Genomic DNA, 14,000 nt, shown 5'->3' on the forward strand with positions numbered 1-14,000 from the left:
TACATGAAGGCATTATTATTTCAAAATAAAAGTGTGGGCACCACAACGGTAAAAAAAAAAAAAAAAAAAAAGATGCACGTCATCATGTAAACGATTTATTGGAACAATGTAAAGATTCAAGCAATGGTAACCAGTCTCACACCCACCACTATGTCGTCTTACAAATATTACAAAAACAGTACAATATATATTCTTTGCATGATTCAAAATATTTGGTGGCCCCAAAATTATTCTTAACCATTTTATTACAGTAGCTCATTAATGGACAAAAATGCAGATCATCTATATCAGGTGGGCTAAATTTGGTGCGCATAATACTTGTATTAACTTTGTGTTTTTCCATTAGAGTAGAAAATTCATATTTATTTCTGCAGCAAAAAAAAAAATGGGTACAATTTTAGGTAATATCCAACTTTGTTTTGAGAAATGACATTCTGGTCAAATTGACATTCCTGTAAAATGATGGCTATTTGTGGAAAATTGTGGCTTTTTCATAGAAGTCAAATTCCAACTTTACATTGTGTGAAATTATGAATCCTGCAAAAAGTGGTGACTTTCATGAAAGTATGATTTAGAGAAATTATGACTACTTTTGTAAAGTTATGACCTTAGTCTCCTAACGTGCTAATATTGTATTGCATGAATAGAATGGCTCTGTCAGATTAGGAATATCATAAAATTACAATTTCATTGTATTCTTTTATTGTCATGAATAAGATTTTTTTTCTCTATTTTCTATAACATTTAACTGTGATGTAAAACGTCATGATTTTAATGATGATTGTTTTATGACTTAAAACTTTACAACTTTTCCTGAAAAAAAAAAAAATCTTTATTTTGCCACTATTTTGCCACTTCAGTTTCATAAAGTTCCAACTTCATGCATTTGGCCACATTATGACCGTTTAGCTCAACCGTTTTAACATCTTTTTACAACCGAGTTGCCGATGAGAACATTTAAAAAGGACTTTTGTCAAAAAAAAAAGAAAGCACAAGTTCTTACTTCTGTACACAAAGGAAGGGAAGGGAAGGGGGGCAGGCTTCAAACACTAAGACCGGCAAACACAAATGACCTGAGGATCACATGTAGAAAACATCTTCAAGTAGCAAAATCGCCAAGAACAACATGCACGCACACGCACACAATCGAACAGCAACCACAACATTGGAATGTGACAGACAAAAAGTGACGTGTACACACACGAGGAATTGGCCTGTGAGTATTCCATAGTGCGCCACTGAGAACCTCTAAAGTCCAACGCTACTGATGGGTGACCAAAGTCGCTCCTAAGCCTTGCACATGACCTTTAAGAACATGTTACACTAAATGGTTGTACCTGCAAATGGGGAAAAATAATTGTTATCAAAATTGCCCACAAAAAAGGACTTATTTTTTCACGCTTGTTTAAGATTGTTAAAATTTTACTATCCTCAAATAATAAATCCAAATTCAAAACGTATTGTTTTCCTAAAATGATACTAAAATGATTCAGTTATATTTTGGCTACTAAATGGCTGTTAAAAAAAAAAATGTATGTAAAAAAAAAAAAAGAAAAAAGTTTTAACTCCATAAGAATAACGAAAATCGTTAGCCAATTCAAACATTGCCCCTCATTGGACTTTAGAGGTTTTGCCGTCCATGTTTTTGTCACAAAATGAAGAAAGCCCAATGACTTGTTTGCATTCAAATGAGAAATTTTAGCAGCATCACTTCACATGTAATCAGCTCCAATTTCCAGGGTTCAAATACTTTTACTCTGGCCAGCAGAGGGCAGAAAGGGGCAAATCAAAATGGTTGATACCAAATGATCACACAATACATTCAGGCTGTTTTGACTTCACAGTATTTCCAAAGCGAGGATAGGGAGGACCAAACACATACGACGTCCCAAACATTTTCCTTAATGCAACGTTTAATTCGCCGCTAAATTCAGGGGGCCGCCGACATGCGTGAAATGAGAGCATAGTCAACCCGCCACCCCGCCAAAAAAAAAAAAATATCCAAAACATCATGCACGAGACACGACAACGAAGATTCAACAACACGAAGGAAGAAGCTTTGGGAAACCATTGCGGTTACATCGTCACTTTTGTTCTTTTTCCACAATTTGCCAAATCTGTCATATTAACTCGGAATAGTACGGCAAAAAAAGTCATAGTTTTACGGAAAGAAAGAAAAAGTCGCACTTTTTCAGATATCACGAGGCTAAAAATTGTCAAATATAGAATACAAGTGTAGTGTGACGTTTCCAACTATTCGTACGATTACAACTATTGGAATTGTTTATAAATATTCCTATAAAATGACGACTTTACTTCCATGAAATTGTGATATTTGATTCTTATAAAATTCAAAGATTGTAAAATTCAGATTTTGTTCTTGAAAATGACGGCTTTATTTTCCTAAAATGCCAACTTTTTGAGGGGCGAAACTATGGCTTTATTTTGATGTAAAATTACAAATTGACGCTCGTAAAACTCCGACTTCAGTGCTACTGCGACGGTTGTCCCTACCAGCACTTTTGTTTTTGTAAACTATGACTATTCTCGTAAAATTCCCGCTCTATTTTTGTCAAATTCTTCTCGTGTTTTGCGTAAAATTTAAAACCATTCACTTAAATGACTATTGTAGCACTTGTAAAACGACGGTTTCGTAAAACGACAACTATATTCTCAAACAACTACGACGACTCGTGTCAAAGTCACAGTTGAGGTTCGCTTACGATTATAAAATTGAGACTCGTAACGTTATGGCTTCTTTTAACTACAATTCACGTACAACTGATCCCCCCCCCCCCCCCCTCCCTCCCGGAAAAATGAAAAGGTCACATCACTTCACATTTGTAACATTGCAGCTATTTCTGTTCCTTGCCTTAATTCTCCTCCTACTTCAACTTCATTCTGGCAATTCCTTATTTTGCTAGCATCGGAGGAAATGGATTGAAAAGGATCTGGCAACGATCCGGCGGGGACCGAGTTCCGCTTTAGTCACGAAAACCTCGCGGAAATTGCGGAAACTCAAAAGCTAAACGATGACGACGTGATAATAAATGGCGACTTTGGTTATGTTGTCCTCGTTCCCCGATCGGTTCCCCCCTGTTCCCGCGCAGGCCCACTGGGAGCCGCGCCACCCTCCCACCCCATCCCGCCAAGTGAAGGGGGGAGCGGGCCCGGCACCCGACCCCCCTCCCCCATTAGGCGGATCCTCCCCCCTGCTAAAGGGCGTGGTGTTCCCTGGGTCAAAGAGGTTCCCTATGTTTTCTCCTGACATCAAAGACCTGCATGGAAATAGAAAGAAATTTTTAGAAGGTCACCCGACGCTTATTTAATACCAATGTTGACGTGGTGGACAACTGACCCCCGGCCCCTTTTTAGACCCCATAGAAGGTGGCCAGGCGCTCTTTTAGCGGCATGGGGAACTGGTCGGAAAAGCGCCTCCAGTTCTCCTCGCCCACCTGGTTCTTGAAGCCGTGAAGGATCTGGAATCAAAGCACACCAAAATCACTTCTTCCATATTACAAAGTGGTCCATTTCCAACGTTGTTACCTTGTAGAACATGTCTCGCAAATCTTCCTTGGGGTTGACCCAAGACGCCACCGCGTCACAAAAGAAGATAAAATCCTTGTGGGAAGAAGACGGCAAGATGTGAGGCACACCATTTTTTTGTTTTGTTTAAATTGAATTTTATCTCACCTGTACCACACCTCCCGGGTTGACGCTTATCATGGTGCAAATTCCTCGGAAAGCCGAATCTTTCTCCTCGTTGTCTCTTATGTTGCGCAGGGAGGTGCACCTGCCGACGGTGACGGCACTTTTTAATGCTGACAGTATGAATACGAGTCAACTGACTTTTTTTCCTGGCCCCATTTTACACCTCTAATTTAATTTTTAGAAATAAAAAAAAAAATCTTACAATATTCAAATGAAACGAACTCTTGGCTATAACGGTCTTCTCCATTCGTCAATTTCCAAGAAAACAGGAAGCACTTTAAAGTACATCCCGCTCGTTACGGCAATTCGCCCGTGTGATTTGCTTCATTCAAAAAATGAAAAATTTGCTAGCGGCTAACGGTGGACAACGACAAAAAATTAAAAACTACACACAATAACGTGGAGTTGCCACTTGGGCAAAGAAAAAAAAAATCACAAGTAAGACCTAAAAGAGGACAGGGTTAGTCACATGGTTGGCAATGATTACAAAACTTAAGAAGAAAATAAATCGGACATTTTTTTAAGAGAGGAGAGCGACAGCAAAGAGAAAGAAGAGCAACAGAGAAAAGATGAATGAAATTAAAAAAAAAAAAAGATTGAATAATACACACCAGGGTCTTATAAACTGCTGTAGCATGGGTGCCACCTCTTGAGGGCAAACGTAACCAAGACGACCAATTGTTATTGCTATGGTAACGCAATCACGGTTACACACCACCAAACGCCAACCAAGACATGAGCAATGAGGAGGAGGGGGAGGGGGGAGTGGGGAGGAGAAAAAAATAAAGAAAAAACACATAACTCAGAGACATAAAAATCAACACAATCTGTCTGTGCATGATCAGAAAAACAGATTTCACTTGGTGTGGGCCGTTAGCGCACTACTGCCCCCTGCAGTCGAGGAGGGTAGAATGCAAAACATAGGACATACATACAAACACGTTTAAGGGAGAACACATTGATCGACAAGTCGGACAGAGACAGTCGTCGGACAGAAATTCCTTTCGGGGGACACGCATTGGGTCCCCCCTCCCCACCCCCAAAAAAATTGACAACCGGCATGTTTTGTCCAAATAAGGCGGCTTATAATTTTAAATAGATATATTTTTTTCTATGATATATTTACATTATTATTTTTAAATTGTAATTTTTAAATTTAAATGCCAAAGTGACTGTGGCACAATGGAAAGTCAACTGTATTCAAATGTTTGGACGGCCAATAAAAAGACCTTGCTGGTCGCTGAACTTTCTGCTTCACCTATTTGGACAAAAGCCATCGCAAAAAGTCAATTTGGAATAAAATGTCGCCACTCGTGCCGCGCAAGCACATTTCTCCCTTAAACTCACCAGTGTTAATTATACACAACAAACATAACTGCGTGTGTGTGCGAGTGTGTGTTTTGTCGCTGCCGCCGCTCTTTTTGAAACAGAAATGACAACGTGACTCCGACTACATGGAGGATAGGGAGGACACTATCCAGGCACAGCAGGTGGCTATGAGGAGGAGGAGGAAGAGGAGGAGGAAGAGGAGCGAGCGAGGACCTAAGTTTAAGGAAGACACAAAACTATGCAACATTCTCATTAAAACAAGCAGGCAGATTTTGTGAACAAGTTCAATGACACATGCAGAAAGCAGATGGCAACGCTATTTCTTATCTGAAGTTCGGTGCAGGATTGTCTGCAAATAGTCAACGAATGATTACTGGAAGCGTGCTGGTCTTCAACTTTGGAGCTTCCGGGATAATTCAAAGGTCAACCGCAAGCCGAGCGCCTGCTTCCAATGTTCAACTTGCCCTCCGCTAATCATTCACCATTCCCGATTGAATCATTGTTATCTAGGCTTTGCGGCGTCCACTGTTGGCTGGCAAATCGTGCACCGAACGACATTGAACATCCATGAGCCAGATATGCGCTGACATTGAAAGAAAAAGCAACAAAGGAATGTGACGGCAAACAAACAGCAAGACGTGTACACCATTCCTCTTTTACGGACACTTTGCACTTGCGTCTCGTTTTTTTTTCAAAGTCACAAGAGCAAGGCGTCACCTTGGATGGTCTCAAATGTGTCGCGCGCATGTGTGTGTGTGTCCGCTTCCAGAAAGTGCCGGTTAGTACAAGCGCGTGGTTCCTGCTAACGTTTAACTTGAAAGCCTTGATATCCAAACACAGGAACTGACCCAATTTCGGCCAACGAGTTATGTGACAATTAAATGGCCCGCCGCTAGATGGCAGACTAACCTGTTGCCCATTTACACAACAGAATAATGACAGATTGAAACGAGATTATTTTCAATTCAGGACACGCGGGTGCCTCGTTCATCTGCTTGGTCTTCATCAAGATTGGAATCTTATCGCTTCAACTGTTTGCATACTTAACAGGAAGCCGGAGGAACCGGTATGGTCGCAGCCAGGTGAGAGGCGGACGCTTGAAATGAGCGCGTGTGCATGCGTGGCGGCCGCTCTGGCCCGGCTCAGTACCGCCACAGTGTGGTACCTGTGTTTTCCAAAAGAGTCTTTGGCGTATTGGGCCTGTTAATGATCTCTACCAGCTGGTGCAGCACCACGGCAACGTACGGCTGCATTTCGGGCCCTGCGCAAGAAAAAATATATTAATATATATATATAAAAATAAAAACAATCCTTTTTTTTGTACTCACCCATTTGTATAGCGATCTCTCCTATTGCCCACGTTGCATTGTTGCAGACGGATATGAACTCGGGATTTAAATTGGTGCCCAGTATGGGCATAAAGTCAGCTGAGTTGAAAGAGACAGACAATTAGCGCACATTTGTTAGCGCTCGTCTTTGCCTGGCCGAGAGAAACCTACCGATGCACGGTTTGACGTGCTGGAAACACGCCTTGGTCAGATCGCCCAGGAGAGCGAAGGAACTCTGACGCACTTCGGGCATTTTGTCCTGAGCATGAAGGGTGGGAAATAAAAATAAATAAATAAGTTGCTGATGTTCGCTCATGCTTGGGCGGAGGCGCTCACCTGCATGCACTGATACATGAGGGTGAGGATGTTGCTGCGGGCGACCAGTTCCTCAATGGTGCCGCCCAAACCCTCCGCCAGGCCGCTGAGGAGATCCAAAGCCACGATCATGAAGTCCTTATCCGGCGCTTCGTACTGTTCCGGCTGCGACTGGTACAGCTGGGAGGATGCATTTCGAATCATTTGGAGTATTTCTTTTCATTCTTATTTTGGGCTCACCATGGCCTGAGCGAGGGTCTTCTGGACCAAGTTGACGCATCGCTGGTACACGGGCTCGCAGTAGGGCAGGAAGCCGCTCTGCAGGGCCGTCGCCACCGATGACAGACACTGAGAGGAGAGCGGAGCGGCTCGGACCGAGAGCTGAGAGCACGCCGATGCCTTAAAGCGTGACCTTGCTCACCTCCAGCAAAGGGAACAGATCCTTGTCTTCATCCTTCAGCTGGTTCCACTTCTGGATCAGAGGGGGCATCAACATCTGGATGTACTCCTGGGACAAATACGAGTCAGAAAGGAAGAAATTCTCCTAGGATGGAATGACACTGCAAATTTGAATGTCCCAGAAGTAAAAGGCGCCGCTAACCGGTTTGTTGAGATGGTGACCGACCGAGTCGGCCAGCGTGCCGATGGCGTCGTAAAGGATGAGAAGGTTCTTGTGCTGGTACTTGTTGAAGGCGAACACCAGCGTGTCCAGGATGAAGGCCAGGTAGGGCACCAGCTCCGTGCACGCCTCCTCCTCCAAGGTAGCGAAGGCGCTGGACAACACCAGGGGGGTGAGCAAACTTCAGAGCTTCTTCGTGTCTCGAGATTTGCGCTTACCTGCAGGCGGCCTCCTGCACGCGCTTGTTGCTATCCAGTATCCGCTTGAGGAGCTCGGTCATGAGGGGCTTCAGGTAGACATCGGGGGGCTGGCTGACCACCCAGTGGGCGTAGCGGCTCAGCGTCCAGCAGGTGATGGAACGCACCAGCGCCTTCTTGTCCGACAGACACTGGACCAGGTGGGGGATCAGCTCGGGGAGGTACGGAATCATTCCCTGCATGCAACCTGCCCAACCCAGCAAAGAGATTTGAAATTCAAACACTTTGATTGGATAGCTACGGACAAGCAGAAATGTTCTGTTGCATGAAGTCTCCATCGTCTCCGTTACCTTCAGCGATGGCTCCCAGCACGAGTATGCCCGACTCCTTGACCACCCACTCGGGATGGAAGAGCAGCTCTTTGAGAAGCGGCAGGATGTGCAGCAGCAGGTTGTCCCGGAACACGTTGGCCAGGATGTCCAGCGCCGCCGCCGAGCATTTCCCTGAGAACATCGGCTCCGGTCAAGTGGGCCGTTTGAAGAAACTCCCGCCGCCGCCAACTCACGTAGATTCCAATCGGACATGGCGTCGTCGTCGTCGTCGTCCTCCTCATCGTCCTCGTCCTGATCCTCGATGCCGTCGCCGTCGTGCTGTTGGGCGACGGTACGCGAGCGGTGGAAGCGAGGGCGGATGTCCTGCTCGTTGTCGGGGATGGCCTCGTCCTCCTCGATGTCGCCCTGGGGAAAGGCCATTTGCAAAAGTGACATATAAACACTCAAATCTAAGTAAGTCATATCATCACGCAATCTAGGAGTCATCCAAGTTTTTAGTGCCATGGCAAACATTTTCCCCACGTGATTGCTTAAGGCCAAAGTCATTTGTCTCGGGTTCGCAGGTCACTATCGACCGACCTTGAGCATGATGATGTCGATCTCCGAGTACTTCATCCCGTTGACGAGCACCGGCGTGAGCCTGCGGGACGGAGGACATGACAAAGCGCAAGGACGAGCCGAGCGTTTACTCCATGTGACGGATGTTCACAGCCGAGGTCAACCGTCATGGTTCGTAATCAGCGGCCAGGGTCGAAGGGTGGGAGGAAGGGGGGGGGGGGGGGGGGGGGGGGCAGGACAAATCAATTGCGTCTTACTTGGACAGGTGTCCGCACAGCACCTCCTTGCAGACCGGCTGCTCGGCCAACGTCAGCCAGAACTCGCAGGCCTCCAAAGCTACGTTTTCATCCTGGTCCTGCGTCCTCTGGAGCATGTACTGCGCAAACATCAAACCTTCTAGAGAGATTCTTGGGGCGCCCGATGGCCAGTCCAGCCATAGGTGCAGCTTTTCCCAAACACGTAAAGTAGCGTCGCTCACCTCGACGATGCTGTGCATGTGCGGCAGCAGGCGGTCCAGGCGAACGTCCAGCAGCATGACGAGGGCTCGGCACACGTTCTTGCGCACCTCGGGCTCCTCGTCGGTGGCCAGCGCAAACAGGTTCTACACAGGCGAGGGGAGGGAGCGGTTCAACAAAATCAAAATATGAACATTTTGTGTCCAAGTAATTCTCACGGTTTAACAAAGGCGAGATCATGCGACGCCACTTGCCTCGATGAAAGCGTCGATGTGCAGCATGAGGGCTTGAGTCCTGCTGATGATGAACTGATTCACACAGGCGATGGCATGAGACCTGTCAACGTACAAAGCACGGTCACATGTTGCGCCGGGGGGGGGGGGCGAGCGGCCTTTGCTTAAAAGCACCCTCTGTCTCGAAAATATAAAGACAACTTTATTGGCCGATGTGACTCAACCTGATCTTGGGGCTGCTGTGCTTGAAGAACTGCAAAAACTTGGGGATCATGATGTTAAGGGGACGATCCAACATGTCGCTGTCCAGGATCTCGGCGGAGTCCTCGCAGATCTTCTGCAAGGCTCCGAAGGCTCCCTGGAACAACAAAACAAAAAATGTTTTTTTCTTTCAGGGAATAATTTTCTATTCCACAAATGGCGAACCACTCCCTACCTCCCTCCCTCCCTCCCTCCGCATGCCAAGGCAAAAGACTGCAGACATTAGTGTCACGCGCGACAAAGCGGGCTGATGCCTTCCGAACTGGTTTCCATGGCAACCGTTGCCATGGCAGTACTGCCATCAGGCTAGAGCTGCCAAAAAAAGCTGAATGAATAAGTCATCCAGATGCTGGGGGGGGCCTCCGTGTCATTAGAGAAGGGAAGCAAAGTGGGCGTGGTCTCGGGAGCATTCCAGCCATGCCTGGAAAACCCGCCGTGAAAAAGCGACGCGCCCCCACATATTAAAATCGGTCATCGGAACTTATGTATTCTCTGAATAACATCAAAATCGAGCACGACAGTGAAATAAAAATCGGTTTTAATAATTTGAAACAAGAAACACTAATTGATTGAGCCTTCCGCCTTCCACGAGCATTGTAAGCAATAAGTGGACACCCAATCTAAATAAAGTAATCTGCCGTCACCTGCTGGGCTCTTTTTATAGCCATGAGCGCCCGGCGGCCGGCCGTGGCGCTTCGGCTTAACCCTTTAAAGCCAGCAGGTCAGATGTCAAGTGAAGTTGACACATTGAAAGGCTTGAAGGAGACCCCCACAAAAATTTTAAATTCACTTGGCCGTTCCCAAGTCTTTCGTGACTCGCTATCACACACAAAACCAAAAATTCAACATGGACAGAGTCCAGAATTTTCATGTGAAGCCGCCATTTTGGGATCTCCTGCAGGCACAAAAGACAAGATGTTGCTTATTGGCCCTCTGAGTCTTCATAACGGCGCCATTGCCCAAAGTGATTCAGCAAAAAAGATAATCATTTATTTGCCTTGAGACTTTCATTCCTAAAATGACGCAATAAATTTCTCTTTTGGGTTTGGGGCAAGCCCAGTTTATTCGCCATCGGCATTTTCTCTTTTATTTTATCATCCACGGCAATTTTTATGCTCAAGATGGTCATCGTGGATTTTTTTACGACAGCACGGAAAGTATCTGGATGATGGTGTTTGGATTTAATCTGGCGCAAACTGAGCAAGATTGCAACTCGTAAATGATAAAGTAGTCGGAAAGATAGTTTCACGCTTTTCCTGGATGTCTCTTAAAGTCACAGGCGGATGGAAAAACCCTCGCGCATGACCAACTCGCGCAACAAAAAACACAAAGTCAGTCAGAAAGCAAGACGAGCGCGGCGACATTTTAGCCACAACTTTGCCGGTGGCGACTAAGAAGCTTTGGCGCGTCCAAGCTGCTTTCCAAAATCACAGCTTCGTTCTTTTGAGAAGTTGCCACATTTGCTGCCGCATGATAAGCCCGGCGCACGTCGCGATTCTTAGCCGTGACCTAAATCTCCGCCCGGGTATAAGCGTCGAGGGCGAGGAGACACGTGCGGGCGGCTTTGAAGGAGAAGACCTTTCCCCGTGGCTCGTAATGGAGGTTGCGTCGGTGACGGTTGGGTGGGAACTTTATTTGCCGTTGGGCGTCTAAATCTTCCTAAATGAGGTCATCACGAGAAGGGAAAAGCCGTTATTGACGGGAGCACCTGTAAATGTCAAGGGTCGGCCGGCCGGACCTTCCTCGTTGGATCCAACGCCGACCTTGTGGAGATGAGTTATTATGTACACGTTCCTGTTTTATGGCCACTCGTCGCAAAATGGCGGTGTCTTTTTTTAGGGATGACTTTTTTGTGGCTCTACTCATGGTAAACATGGCTACCAAAACAAATGTCGAATTGGCAACCAGCAAGAAATTCAATTTTACTCACCAACAAAAGGTTAAACATTTCCATTAAAAGGCATTTTGCAGCTAATATGCTGCCCCCTACAGGTTTGGAATTTTCATCCGTCATCTTCTATTGAACATTTTCGAAAAAAAAACTCGCCGTCTCACCTCGCACGTGTTGTAGTCTTCGGAATCCAGCAGCTGGCACAGTTTGGGCAGAAGCTCCGGCCAGTTTTGCAGCTCTCCCTTCGACGCGATGGTGGTGATCAAAATGCCTGTTTGAAAAGAAAATGCGCAATTTGCACATTGCGGCGAGAAGAAATGTCACGATCCGAACCTACCCACGGTGGCGCGGATGAGCGGCGAGGAGTCGCCGATGTTTTGGAGGCACTCGTTCTTGATGAAACTGGACACCCCTTGAGGGAAATTCTGATAGTGAGCCTTCACGTTGTTCTTCAGTATGAGACCGCTCAGAGAGCGCGTGGGCTCGTCTTGCCGGGGGAGAAGAGAAGAGAGATACGAAGGAAGGTGAACAACATGAAACCCTTTTGGGAGAAAAGGGGAGACGACAAGATGAATCCCACGCTGGATATCGAATGTCGGCAAATGTCTTGACACTGCGGACATGGAGATCATCTGCAGTGCAGACAGCGGCCTAAGCGCTGCCAGGAATCGGGTTTAAAATTAGAGCGACCCATATTCCCCGAGCGCCTCATCATCTGCGGCCGACGGGTCAGCCGAGTCACCACCGTCGGGGCGCTTACGTAAAAAAGAAATAATGACGCAGGCTGTCCGCCGCGTCGAGGAACAAAAACGTCACGGGCGCCTTACCTTCCGATTTGAGCTTGGTCAGAACAAATATTAAGTAGTTGTTGAAATCAGGGAACTGGTTGAGCTGCTCCAGTCTCTGTGGAAAAAAGGGGTTGAGGAAAAAAGGCAGAACAGAACAAAAAAGAGGTGTGTGTGTGTATTAGCAGTGCATTTGCCATGTCATGTGACCAACGCACGCACGCACACAATCCAATATGAGTTCACCCTGGGGTCTCAGTAGACATTTGCTGAAGATATTAAAGCTATGAAATCCCCTCAAGCGCAAGCAAAGTACGACTGAGTACAATAACACTTTTTCTGGACGTGTCTGAAAACTTGCCACCATTTTGGATGGCCACAACGACGCATTTGCAATAAATGCACAACTGCAGAAGTGTCCATAATAGCAAATGGCGTTCATTTGTGCGCAGTTTTGCTTTGCTGATGATTATTCAAAGTAAATATGGCAAATGTGGCCAAATGGAAAGAGGCCGAGCGAGCTCTGTATAAACAGAGCATTACAGAGCCAGACAAGATGCTCTAGTTTTGAGCGGGGTCATAAACAGTCTTAAGAAAAGGCATCAGACGTTTTATCGTTTTTCGAAATGTGCATAATGGACAAGATGAAGCGCCACAGAAGAATGGAGTCCAAATGAAAGGGAGAGTCATGAGGGCTACAAAGATGCAATCAATCTGCCTACCTCACACTCTTTTTACCTGCTTTATTTACCTGCACTATTTTTTATATTTTTTTTTATCGCCACTGTATATTGTGTATATACTGTCAATATTTTTTATTTATATATACCTTTTACTTTTTTAAATCTTTTACCCCCTTCCCCGCATGCGTGTGTGTGTATGTATATGTTAAGTGTACTGCTGCTAACACAGGAGTTTCCCCATTGAGGGAATAATAAAGGACTATCTTATAGGAGTCAAACAGAATGCCAATTAAATGTCGAGATGTGCATTAAAACACGTTTTTTTTCTTTTGAGTAGTACAAGAAGGTGGAGGGCCTCATGAATGGCTTTGCCTGGGGTCAAATTGACTAAACACAACCTTGAAAATATGCTCAAATAACGGATGAATCACATCATAACATGACACACCTTTCAAGTGCAGCGTTCATCTTTAACAGTAAAAATCATTCACTTTCATAACAAAACAAAACCGACAACAGGTCGGCACCTGCGTAGATAGATACAATGTAACAGCAAACAACCCGGCTAGCATCGGCTAAAGCTAGCCTGCCTGCCCTGACAAGAAAGCACAAATAAAAGGATACTTGCTGGACGGATCTCTGGGTGGACGTATCCGGCGACTGCGACTCCCTGAGCAGCTGTAAAATCTGATGGAGTCCTTGCTCGTCTGGCTTCCACGCACACTCCATCTTCGCTATGACTGCGGGAATTCCAAAAAACGGAAAGGCAACACGGCGCCGAGCTAGCCAAAGGATTTACCCCGCATGAACGACACAAGAGGCGAGGACAACACGCTCGACAAGACCCCGGGGAGATCGTCAAGGGGGCGGGGAAGGGAGGCCGAGTCTCGGCTTTCTCTTCTCTCTCGGACCGCCGAGCCGAGGTGTTGCTGCGTGTCCGCTGAGGGAGAAGGCGAGGAGAAGCGAGTGAGGGCCGTCAGATGTTCGACTGTCGAAGCCGAGACGGGTGAATTTGTCGGCCGGCAGAGTGCGTGTGGAAGGCCGCACGCGCCTCCAGCCGCTTTTTAGTGACTTGACGGGCTCGATGACGGGAGGCTGCGCGGTCCTAGCGCCCGCCGCACTAAAAGTTCTGTCTATCTATCGTCCTTTCTGATAATATGACTAGAATTTTTTAATTAATATGTTTTGACAAAGTCAATACCAAGCTTATTTCTCTAAATAATGAAAAATATGTTTTTGCCTAGTGAATCAAATGATGCATGTTTCGTGAAAATGCGAGCCATATTGTCCACCAGGTGGCAGC

General features: G+C 46.0%; 1 protein-coding gene across 3 annotated transcripts; it reads right to left on the reverse strand.

Moving 5' to 3' along the window:
- Positions 1-82: 82 nt before the first annotated feature.
- On the reverse strand, positions 83-13,781 carry tnpo1 (transportin 1). Of its 3 annotated transcripts, none has more exons than XM_061292971.1 (24): positions 13,322-13,778; positions 12,057-12,132; positions 11,567-11,716; positions 11,394-11,500; positions 9,302-9,435; positions 9,099-9,180; positions 8,868-8,990; positions 8,647-8,765; positions 8,411-8,471; positions 8,065-8,236; positions 7,850-8,002; positions 7,521-7,746; positions 7,285-7,456; positions 7,105-7,191; positions 6,924-7,031; positions 6,705-6,863; positions 6,540-6,627; positions 6,369-6,467; positions 6,206-6,301; positions 4,323-4,398; positions 3,694-3,793; positions 3,547-3,621; positions 3,359-3,479; positions 83-3,278 (listed from the first exon to the last, which is right to left on the reverse strand). In XM_061292971.1, exons 1-23 carry the CDS (start codon positions 13,424-13,426, stop codon positions 3,372-3,374), a joined length of 2,676 nt encoding a protein of 891 aa, XP_061148955.1. In that variant the 5' UTR covers positions 13,427-13,778; the 3' UTR covers positions 83-3,278; positions 3,359-3,371. The 3 variants fall into 3 exon arrangements, 2 of the variants coding, with proteins under 2 accessions (XP_061148955.1, XP_061148954.1); XM_061292970.1 differs by having other exon boundaries at positions 11,567-11,770; XR_009716350.1 differs by lacking the exons at positions 83-3,278; positions 3,359-3,479; positions 4,323-4,398 and having other exon boundaries at positions 11,567-11,770; positions 13,322-13,781.
- Between the last annotated feature and the right edge of the window lie 219 nt (positions 13,782-14,000).

Source organism: Syngnathus typhle, linkage group LG12 (genome assembly GCF_033458585.1).
Source record: "Syngnathus typhle isolate RoL2023-S1 ecotype Sweden linkage group LG12, RoL_Styp_1.0, whole genome shotgun sequence".
In the NCBI taxonomy this organism is placed as follows: Eukaryota; Metazoa; Chordata; class Actinopteri; order Syngnathiformes; family Syngnathidae; genus Syngnathus; species Syngnathus typhle.